Below are 12341 nucleotides of genomic sequence, written 5' to 3'. Positions count from 1 at the left end.
CAGAATGGATAGGCATAAAATGGTGCCCAATAAACTCAGGAACAGTATAAATTGTGATTGCTCTTTACTGTTGTGGCAGTAGATGTGTTAATTTTGGATTGTTTCTGCCTATGATTTGCTTTTGTAACCCCCAACACCTCAATACTATATGCTACAAGGATTAGAAGAGTAATTTTTAGACAGTAGACAGTTTTAAGCCTCTTAGCATTATTGAGTGTTAAGGAAAATATTTATGCCATAATCACTTGATAAGCACACTAAAGTACAACTGTCTAACTTCAGTGGTGGCTCTGATAGCTACTGAATGTCAGAAATTCAAAAATTAAAAAAAAAAGATTGTACTCCAAGATATTTTCAGCTTTAGAAACCAAGTGTTTTCATATTTACTTTGATAAATGATTTTACTATTTTTCTCCTGAAGATACTAAAAATGCAGAGTACCCAGAACTCACTAGGATAGCACATGACAAAATGTAATGAAGAAAACTGAATAAAAATATTAGGAAAATATAACTTTTTAAGGAGAATACAAATACAGAAAGCTATTGCATTCCTATCAGATGATTTCAAGGCATTTTGCAATGATGTTCCAATAGTATCAGAGTGATGGATAACACAAATATGTAAGTATCCATAATTTTAAAAAGTACTATCTTGGCTAGTTTTTTGGTGCGCAGTTTTAGAGGCCTGAAACTTGAGTTTTAGATGCTTGAGATATAGATACTTGAGTAGCTATGGCTTTGACATCAATGAGAATCGTGACCATTGCGTTATGGATAGACATCTAAAACTGTGCACCTGAAAAATTATTATCCAAAAATCAAGGTCACTTTTTAGAATGTGTTTTCAAATTTCAGTGTGCCAGTGGACAATGGAAAAAAATGGAAATTTTATTTCTCATTTCCACTCTCCAGATCTTAGTGTTTAGTCATAAATCTGGAAACATGAACAGAGCTGCCTGTGACAATATGCTGTACTCTACATGTGTGTTTTTCTCAATTTCGTGCTTGTACATCAGTGTGGGCACAAATGCAGGCACATTAATTTTATATTGAAACACTTAAGTTACTTTTTGTGATGAATTATGCTTAAAAGTAACTAAAAGTACTTACCTTGTAGCTTAGATAACTCAGCAGCAGAGTTTCAAAGAGACTTATTAAAGCCACAGAAACCTTAAGTGAAGTGATAAGATACGTGTATTAAAACTGTCTTCTAAAGGATATATCACATCAAGCATTACAATGAAAAGGAAAAGATAATAAAAAACAGCCCTTCCATGCATCCTCTGAAACCATCCCAGCTAACAGCATTTACCATGAAGCTTAAATAACGTTATTTTTCCGACTAAAGTACAGGCTTTGACTTGAGTCTCATTGCTCTTTTCCAAGTATAACACTCCAGAGAGCCTGCAAGGTGGCCCTTCCATGGGTTTTAGAGAGCTCCATACACAGTCTGCTAGATTGTTTCTCAAGATTCAGTTGTCTGTTCCTAAAAGGTACCGACAACTTTTCACAAGACAGAGAGAAGGAGGAAGCTGTAAATAATGAAAGCTAGTCAGCTTTTTCCTTTATTGTAAAGATGTTATGAATATGTGGAAAAACAAACACTTTTCTTACTGTGTATAATTCAGAATGTTGAAAACAGCAAAAAAAGACACAGATGAATCATTATTGATTTTAATATTTAAATACAACTGAGATCAACTTATCAGCCTTCACTTAGATTATATGTAGTTAGTGTATGTATTATGTACTGTGTATTTATTTAAAAATAGCCAAATATCAAAATACTAAGAATATCTACTTAAAACTTTATACATATTAAATAACCACTTGTGGTTTAACCCCAGCCAGCAGCTAAGCACCACACAGCCACTCACTCACTCCTTCACCCACAGTGGCATGGGGTGGAGAATTGGAAGAAAAAAAGTAAAATTCGTGGGTTAAGAACAGTTTAATGACTAAAATATTATAATAAAAATTATTACTATTATGTTATTGTTGTTGTAATGAAAATAAATATAGCAAAAAGAGAGAGCGAAATAAAGCCCAAGAAAAGACAAGTGATGCCCAACGCAATTGCTCACCACCTGCTGACTGATGCCCAGACACTTAGCTCAGATCACCTTATCTTTACTTTATGCTTTTGCCATACTTGGTCATCAAGTAGATTTCTTTGTTAATATCAACTTTTCCAAGTATCCTTTAACATCACCAAAATGCTATAAATCAATATAGTCATAGCTGCCCCCTCCCTGGCAGTGTTCAAGGCCAGGTTGGACGGGGCTTTGAGCAACCTGGTCTAGTGGAAGGTGTCCCTGCCCATGGCAGGGGGGTTGGGACTAGATGAGCTTTAAGGTCCCTTCCAACCCAAACTCTGATTCTGATTCTATGAATATTGTCTACAGTTATTTAATGGAAATAGTTAAATTGGCCATTTATATATTACCTGTAATCCCCACAAAGGCAAGCTTCGATTCACCCAAATAATAGGAGACCTGTTCATTATAATAAGAAAATAAATATGACAGTAATCAAAATCTGGTTAGTGTTTTGAACAAAATCAAGAGAAAAAAAATTGTACATGTGAATGGAAATTAGAGCAGCCTTATTTTTTAAAAAATTCTCAGTAATAAAGATTTTAAAGCAGTAGTTATCTAATGAGTATTGACATTGCTTGTATTTCTAATCCAGCACCTGTCATTGAGTTCCCACAGGAATAATCCAACACCCAGTGACACCAAAATCTTTCAGTGGCTTCAGTGGCTGCTAGTTCATCCCCTATGATTCCAGACAGAATAAATCAATTTGTGCTTTTGATTCTAGAGATGCAGAGGAATAATTTTTTGTGGTAGGAAAAAGAAACGTGACAATTTTTTTGTGTGAACTCTTTGCTATCTGTGTAACGATATCTAACTCATAGGGGCTGTCACATCTTGGAAGAATCTCACGTTGTCTTAGTATTTGCTAAACTCAATGATAACAGGCACTTGATACAGTACCACTGGAATCTGGCACACACAATGGCACAGTAGTTTTCTGTTAGTCATTTACTGCTAGTCATAATTGGTTTTTAAATAGGGCATCCATTTTTTTTTTCAGCAAGGTATAAGCATTGATGGAATTCAGATCTTACAAGAGCATCCAATCCAGTAGGTCATTTATGCAATCAGAGAAACAATTGAAATAGTAAAGGCAGCTTTGAATATTCAGGAACACGGAAGTAATTGCTTGAAAGTTATGGAAACATCACTATTATATGTTAAAATGTCACCATTCCAGATGGAAATGGATTTGTCTTCCTGTTTTGCTCCCCTTCCCACCATTATCTGGACTTTTGATTTGCTTTTTTAAATTAGGAACTCACCAATCAATTGTTCCAGGTGTGTAGTTTTGATTGGAACAACTCCGGTTTAATTCCTTACTGACAGTTGTTATCCCATCCGTGCAGAGTCCATTTTCGTTAGCAAACGTACATGGGAGCACAATCATAAAAAAATATGAGAAGAATGAGAGATTAATTACATTATTATGTGTTCTGTCAAATGCATGCAATAGTTTAAAACCCTAGGCAATGGATATAGACATTTTAAAAAGTAAAATAACTTTTAGAAAGTAGTTCTGTATGTGTTCTGTATCTGTAGATAAAGGCCTATGAAGCATTTTGGGTTAATTCAAATCTTTAAAGATTTATTTTCAAACATGTTGCAGTTTAAAAACAAAACAACTGATACTATACTTTCAAAAGCTGAACTAAGTACACAATAAATATTGAAGATCAAGAGATAAAAGAAATCCTATCACATGGATAGTCTGGGATAGGAGGAGCACATATACCTGCCACACTCTCAACAGGAAAAATTGCATCAAACTACACTTTATATCCTCTTGTGAGGTTGTGAGGAGGGCTGGAGATTCATGCAGCAGTAATTCAAGTAAGAAACTGGTGGCATCTATATAAAAAAAATAGCTGCTACGTACATGTGATGTTATCTTGCCTTGAACTGCTGGCACAAATCCTCCCTTCAAATGGTCATGTAAGGATGTGGGAATATACATTTGTGTAAATGATGAAAAATACCCTTGTTTACCCTTGGCAAGCAAGGTCAGAGGAAAAGAAAAGGATCTGCAGACCACAGATTAGCAATAGCTGTATTTTTATCACCTATGAGTGGGACAGGTGCTAAATTATATCCATTAATAAGGATGCTTTATGTCTTAAACTCTCCCCTGTACATTTGCTGTGCCTGAAGGAGTAAATGAAAGATACTAACTTGTGCAGGCATTTCTTAAAAACAGGAAATAAATCTGCAGGGGTAGTCTGCAATGAAAAGCATTCCTCCTAGAATTGTCAGTTTAAAAACAACCAGGTGATAATGGTTTCCTTGGCCATGCTCTCAGCACACTGAGTAGTTTCCTTCATCAGGCTGTGACATAATATCTATAAAGTATGTTTTTCATAACATCGGACTTGTAAGAATGCATTATGGCAGTAGTTTAGGTATCAAGCCCTCAGGACTCAGGATCTCTATGGGCAAAACCAATGACGTTAATGGGCAACAGGCAATGACAATAAAGGGCACAGGGCTGGTTTGTCTGGCCTTCCGTGCTCTAACTGCGCAAGTGAGCTTGCAGAAGTGACTTATCTGAAACTTCTCAGCCAGACAAATGTTATACAGAGATAGAACAAACTAACTAGCCTCTTAAATGTACCGCAACACAATATAAAGGAATAGTACATACAGAATATACAAATACACTCTCTGGCTGGTGAATTGTTAAACATTTAGATTGAAGGAACAAACATGTCAGGAAAGAAGTCTGCAAGATGCAGAAAAATCTTTGCATATGAATACAAAAGTATCAAAGTATACCTGTGGCAGAAGTGCTGATGTTCTAATCTGTTTTGCATACCCAGACATAACCTTGCAGTATAACGCACTCATTTTTGCTCACTAAAGTTCGCACATTCTTCATGCCAGAAACTACCATTATCTGTAAAATTTCACGTCCCTGAGTTGCTGTGCTACTATGCCTAAATTTCTAAGGATGGGTTTTCTCTTCTCCATCGCTGTTAAAGGTTTTGTGAAATCTTCACTGCTTGTTTCCTCCCTAAACATTTCCTTTCCTTGATGAGATATTCTAAGATACGTGTGGATCAAAAAATAGTTTTTTGCAGTTCTTGCTTTTTCAGGGAGATTTTTTTTCTGGCCCTTTTTCAGATGTTCTAATTTCTTACAATAAATTTTGACAAAAAAAAAATCATCAAATGCATCTTCTGTACTTCCCATTCACACATCCTTCTCTCATGCACTGCTGAGTAAAGACGATATTCTTTAACTCACTTTGCTTTGGATTTGATTCTTGTAAAATATAGTATTTCTCCTGTGCACTAGCTTCTTTATAGTATTACCCTTACTAGATATAACTGATTTTCAAGTATTAAAAGTCATCCTTTCTCCTTTGCCTAACATTGTGTGAAGAGTGCTAGCTCTATCACCCCAAGCTTAGTATTTTTATCTGTGCTTCATTTTATTCAGTATTTAAGGCCAACAAAATCAAATCAAGTGAAAGCAAGTAAGTTAATAAAATGTGGTGCTTATTAGCATTTAGAATTGGGAAGACTCAATATAACTGGGATACAAATGCAACTGAAGTATAGGACTGAATCAATTATAAATCTAATTTCTTCTAACAACTGGTGGTTGATTGTACAACACATGGAAAAAAAAAAACAAAACAGAATACCCAATGACCCATCTAGAATACCATACTGACAACTGTAGGTGTGCAAAATCATGCATTATAACCACAGATCATCATGAGTACAGAATGTACTTTTGGTCTCCCTCTCTTCTAAGTGTTTAGAGAAGGAAGCGGGCTAGAAAATTATCATCCATGTCATCTGCATGAAAGCTCAGTTTCATGTATTTGTCTGTTTCCAGGATCTGGGGTTTTAAGTAAAATTATTTAAGTAAAATCCTAAAATTATTGTTGCATAAACTGGCCACCAGATATTTGCAATTTTGTTTTTATAAATCTAAATAAAATACATAGAAATGTTACGTAATAATACAATGAAAAGATGTAAGCTTGCACAACTGTATCTGATGCACAGTATCTGAGCAAAGAGCCAGGATTATTTTAGCAGTAAAGCGAAAAAAGAATATTGTTATTTTAGTTCTTATTTCCATCCACAGTGTAAGGCTAGCTTTATCATTCTTTCAAAACATCTGTAAGACATAAAACTGTTGACAGAATATCAAACATATATTCATTAAATTCGTTTATTTCTTATAAATTAAACAATGCTTTGAGAGCAGAAATAACAAAAAAAATAAAACACATTACCATCCAAGTCCTTGTGTAGGGTCATCCAGAAGCACACGAATGATGTATAAGAAACAGCTTAGCAGCTTGAGAGAAAAATTGAATAATCGTATTCTCAGACCTATTTTTAAAAAAAAAAAAGAAAATACAGAGATAAATTCAGGTTCTTCACAGTTCCATCTACTTTTAAAATAGAACTAAAAGGAATTAGAATAGCCGTGCTGAACCAGAGAAAAAGTCAATCTAGCCAGCAACCTGTCCCTGATATGGGCAATTGGTGTATCATACAAAAGAATAAGTAAGAATAATATCTGTCAGATACACATATAATACACCTATCCACCTTCCAGAAATCTCTGGGTTAAGACTCAGTCTGTTTTAATGTAAAGAACTACTCAGTCATTTGTCTGAAAGCCATACTATGCCATTCATCTTTCCTGATGACATTCTTTGGGTCTTTTGTAGTTTTACAAGTCCACTTTCTTGAAAGGAGAACCAGAACTATATATAGTATTTGAGATGCAAGATACAGCAATATGAAGAAGACATACTTTCAACCATAGGCAGAGGATATACAATGGCAAGTATTTAAATATCAGTATCTGAAAGTCTGCATGCAGTAGGTTTCATACAGAATATATTAACACTATCCCAACTTACAAAATATTAAACTGTAGTTATTTAATTTGAAGTTGTGTAATTATGCATCCAAGAATCAGACATCTGAAAATCATGCTGAATGCACAACTGAACTGAATCAACAACTTGTTCTGCAGACCATACGAATATTGAAATGTTCTAGCTGAATGGATATATCACAAATACTACCACAAAATATTACAGCATTTCCCACAAACACAGGTCTACTGCACAAAGACAGGATTCTTTCAAAGGGATCCACATGGATACTGGCTTCTGTCACGTGGAAAATTTATTTCAGTGCTAGTTGGAGCCGTTATATACTGCAGTGAAACTTAACTGTATTTGAAACAAATTTTGCAGTAATTAGTAGAGAATTAGAGTTTAAATTTTCAGTCTTGTTATTAGATTCAATAGTCTTAAAATTTTGCCAGTGTAAATATTTGTATCCGACCCTTGGTTTTAAGTTTTCATTCATAAATTAAGTTAAAACTGTCTGTTGACTAAGGATAAGTGAGGGGAGGTCACTTTAAGCATTAATTTTTTTCAGTCTTGTGAACTCAAGAGTCCAATTCTGCATGGCTGAACTCTTCTGTCCAAAGCCAAATACCACTGAGTCTTACACAGATGCAACTTCATTTGCACCTAGTCATAGTAAAGACAGTATCTTTTATTGTTGCATTGCAATTACAGTAGCAGGTCTGCTGAACTCAATATAATTACTTCTATGGTTTAAGAACTACAGCTTCACTATGCATACTCAAAGCTGTGTGCAGACATTCCCTTTTAAGGAACAAATCATAATTATCTAATTATAATATTACATACTTTTTCACTTTACTCAGTTGTAAGCTCAAAGTGAACACATTACAGATAAAACTGATAAATCACCTTTTATATCCATTAGTTCCCCTCCCATTAAAATGCAATCTACAGTAAACAGAAAAATAGAAAATAGATTCTTAAATATTCTACCATGCAATTGCTGAAAGAAATCTTAAGGTTTACTACACAACACTGCTTTACTACTTTTAACTGTGAAGTTTATCACATGAGCGAGAACTGGATGGACTTTTACATCATCATATAATCTGTAAACTAGGGGTTAAAATCCTGTGGTCCTGACCATGAGAAGTCCCACAGCTGTTGGCAATTAGGTTTGTGAACATTAACCCAGTGATTCCTGCTGTCCTATCAAGAGTAATTAGGCAGAGACTATTTATTCCCCAAGATGAGTGAAGGAGTTGGAGTAGTAAATGGATTGGGAGGGAATGAATGGTCTAAGTGTAAGGTGTGTTGTCATGCTATTATTTGACTAGGAAGGTAAGTTCAGTACTTTTCCTGGGTAATGCTATGATCTTTTCTGAACTGTTGCTAAAGAAAACATGAATTGTTTGTCTGTACTAACCCTTTTGTGGAAGTCTGCTGGAATATGAATGGTTGCTATAACAACTAGGCTATTACAACAAGAAGAGCAGAATAATGTTTAAAAAAAATCAAAAACAACAAATTAAAAACCCCCAAAAAACACCTAACCCCAAACAAACAAAAAAAGCCCATCAGGATTTCTTATCCTTACCAATTTTGTGTTGTCTAACTTAGATCAGCACAAAAGTCTGTTGTTTGTTTCTTGGTTTTAGCTCTGTAAGTGTTAATCTTGGTGTGAAACACTTCTTTCTGCAATTGATAATGGCCTAAATTCTAGTCATCATTTGACGTTGTATGTTGGTTTAAATGCCAAAGGATGGTGCTTTTCTGATTAAATCTACATCACTACAAGGGACCCACACTCCTGCCTGCTGCCTTAAACTTAACTCTCAAATCTTAGTCCTGAAAGATCTAGAACTACTTACATATTCAAATCTTTAAATTCCTTAGATCTATTTCAGGCTATGCTTAAAAGTGCCTCAAGCTCTGGATATCTCCACAGGAATGACTGTTTCCCACAGAATATAAAGCAAGAGTTTTCACACCAGACATGCTTTCATCTAAGGGTTCTAGTTAACATAGATATAGAATGCATATCATGGACTGTGTTTTATGTGTTTAAAGTAAGGCAATAGGATAGGTCTTGTAGCATATGTGCTTGGGTCAGATATTACAATATAAATATGGAAGATCAGGCTTCAAGTGTATCCTGTTTCAGAAGGTCACCTCTCCTAGTTCTGTATGCCTCAGCCTTTAGAAATAGGATGTGCCATCACAGGGAGAATATTTAGTCACCTCTGATAAAGCTTTAATAATTAATGTAGGACTACCAAATAAGTATTCTTTCTGGTCAAAATCTTATGTAGCCTCATGGTTGGGGATGTCACCTGTGAGTTAGAAGAAATGCATTTATTCCACTACCATGGAGATCTAGGATTTCAAATATGGGAAGGAGGGGACAGTCACTAGAGAAGGCATTTAAAATGGGTTTTCATTTATTACTCTGCTACAAAGGAAGTACTTCATATTTTGTTTGCTACCTGACTATTTTTGTCCTCTGTTTTACATGTTGTCAGTGGATCAACATGGTCTGCTTTACTTAATTTATTTTTTTCCATTCACAGCCAGATTGTTCAAGTAGCAGGGTCATTTGCACAGAATATCTCTATGTTTTGGCACTGGTGCCTGAAACTTGTATTCAGCTACATCAATCATACTCTGTTACCCAGTTATGTATTGTTTAATGAGACTGTAATTTCACTGTGTCCATGTAACCATGGTGCTACATCCTTTGTCTTCTTTAAAAGAAGAAATTGATAATAACAGTTCAAAATCTGTTTGTTTTGTGAAATAAATATAACTACATCAAATGTTAATGTTTCCTTCTCAGTTTGAACAAGTATTTGCTATTTTTTGGAGGCATTTTTAAGTACAGAGTGATACATGATACTTCACTGGTACTGTGACTTTCATTTTTATTATAAATTCTTGATGCTTCCCTTACAAGCATTTTTGGAGATTAATACTCTGATTTAGAGTGCTGATCTAAATCAAAGATAGATTAACAGAGATAGCAGCTAAAGATTTTACAATCACCTTCCATTATTCCTTTCTCCTAAGTCTCATATATTTTTGGTTTTTGGCAAAATCATCTCAGTAGCAGCTGGCTTTCGGAGTTGGATCAAAATATATTATTAATAATTTATATCCTGGTGATGGCTATCTTTTATTCCCTCTCCACTGAATTGAAACTTCACTTATTTTTTTTCCCTTTGAGACTTATTTTGGGCTGTGATAATGCAGTGTGTGATCTTGGCAAGTACAAGTGAGTCGTACGTACCAATAAGTCACCTTTTTCTCTTTTTTTTCATTTTTGGGCTGGCTGACACCTTTGTAAAATGCTTTTCATCCATTGTTCGAACTTGATTAGACGTTTGCTTGCAGAAGATTGAGTGGAAGTTAGGGTGACATCAGACATAGATGAAGGCTCGTTTTATCGGTTTATAGAAATACTTCCAAAACCAGAGTAATGAATGAAACCATTGATATTTCATGCTACCAGTCTGTATGTGATTTAGATCAGAATAGTACTCTGTAGAAAATTCGTATGAATTCTAGAGTTGACTGTTCTGGTTGACAAAACCACGTGGTATTACACTCTGATGTGTTAAATTCACTTATGAAGTCTTAAGGATTAGCAAAAACTGTTTGGTGAACACGTGTAGTTTTATTTAGTTATACTACCTGAAAATCTGCTGATGCTACTGACAATTATGTTCTCAGTGACAGCAATTACATCTTTAGTACGTGAAGGGAGGTTTCCAGTGTTCTCACTGAATACTGACTAAGACCTAAAGGGCAATATCCTCAAATTTCAATGTGTACATTTCAATGAGTGGCAAGTACTATCTTAGCAGCAGGTTTTGGGAGATTGCATTTTAGAGGATTCTGGTTGTGAGTATATGAACAAGAACCAAGATCTGCATAAGCAGAATTTGACTGAATTTACTAATTCTGAACACTTTGGTTTGGGGATTATTTTTTTTTTTCATTCAGTACAGTAATAGCTTTGCTGTATTTCCTGTTTGCTTCTCCTGAAAATTGCCTTGTTTAATGTCTAATTCTTGGTTAAGCTTCTTGTATCATGAGAACCAGTAGCAATGCCTGGGTAACCTCTGAGATTCTAGTGGGAAATGGCATGCCCATGACATATGCTGCTGTAAGTACAGTAAGCACTCTCATTCTCCAACTTACTTTCCATGAAATGGCTGAATAATTCAACAATAGAGAAAACATGCCTCATCTCTTAGTTTTCTTTGGAGTCCTCCCCTGAGGACCTGTCAGGAAAAGAAGGCACCCATAGTGACAGTGTCTCTACTAGCTCTCTACAGGAATAACTCATTACTATGTTCTCATTTGTTTATGAAGAACACAGCATGCTTCTACAAAATTTACCTCAGCTCTGTATGGCATCACTGTGTAGGAGAATTCATCAGAATCTGGATTTTTCCAGCAATCATCAAGCAAGCCAAGCAGGAGGGTTCTTGTGCTACTTTTCTAGCATGAACCCATCTCCAATACAATGAATTAGCAGTTTCTTCCCACTCTCTTGCTTATTTCAAATAAACTTCCACATCATCCCTCTCCTTTGGACCCATAAATCATACTTACCCAATCATAACCTAATAGAGATGTCTCAGTATAGTAACTTATGACAATTCTCTTAATGTGCTTAGCCAGAAGGGTATGCACTTGCAAAGGAATGGCCATGAATTCATACTAATTAACTAACTTCTGGTTTAATTTTTGTGCCGATGATCATAAATGTGTCTATTTTTAGATGTACAGTCTGTACTTCTGCCATCAAAGTATGTATCTGTATATAAGTATTTTTTTAATCTTTAAGATCTAAATAGCGAAAAAAATTGTTTCACTAATCTCAAGCAAGAAGGTACCATTTGGAACTTGCCTATCTTACCAGCGAAAAGAGATTTACAGTGAGTCAGGTCATAATTTTATATATGTTCTTACTAAGTCAACAAGAGTGCATCAAATCCCTGTTTTGTGGACTAGATCAGGAATAAAAAGGCTACTTATTGCTTACAGCTTCCCAGACTACCTTTCTAGCCAAGGAGTAATATTGTTTTATAATTTAGGATGCTTTTTCTGTTTTGTCTCTTACTCCATTACACACTATATCAACAATGTCAGAAGTCAAAGGCTATAAAGATATAAAATACTTAAAGACACGTAAAGTCACAGGGAGAAAAGTAGAAGAGAACTAAAACAATTTGAGAAGTTGCAGTGCCATTAATTACACTTAAAATGTAAATCTAGTTAAACTTATTTATCTCTAATAAGAATCACAGAATGGTTGAGGTTGGAAGGGACCTCTGGAGGTCATTTTGTCCAACCCTCCTGCTCAAGTACAGCCCCCTAGAGCTG

At 35.1% G+C, this 12341-nt stretch overlaps 1 protein-coding gene across 4 annotated transcripts in view; it reads right to left on the bottom strand.

The window, feature by feature from the left end:
• KCNT2 (potassium sodium-activated channel subfamily T member 2) overlaps positions 1-12341 on the bottom strand; it is a 152377-nt gene that overhangs the window by 101904 nt on the left and 38132 nt on the right. For 3 of the 4 annotated variants that reach the window (XM_074831662.1, XM_074831663.1, XM_074831664.1), the window contains exons 3-5: positions 6351-6450; positions 2449-2497; positions 1113-1172 (exon numbers count right to left, since the gene is read on the bottom strand). In XM_074831662.1, the coding sequence (XP_074687763.1) occupies positions 1113-1172; positions 2449-2497; positions 6351-6450 (209 nt within the window). Of the gene's footprint in view, positions 1-1112; positions 1173-2448; positions 2498-3366; positions 3424-6350; positions 6451-12341 lie in introns of all 4 variants that reach the window. The other variant, XM_074831661.1, reaches the window with a different exon arrangement.

The sequence above is a fragment of the Strix aluco genome, chromosome 8 (assembly GCF_031877795.1).
Source record: "Strix aluco isolate bStrAlu1 chromosome 8, bStrAlu1.hap1, whole genome shotgun sequence".
In the NCBI taxonomy this organism is placed as follows: domain Eukaryota; kingdom Metazoa; phylum Chordata; class Aves; order Strigiformes; family Strigidae; genus Strix; species Strix aluco.
The sequence above is the reverse complement of the archived record's forward strand: the minus strand, read 5'-3'. Positions and strand labels throughout refer to the sequence as shown.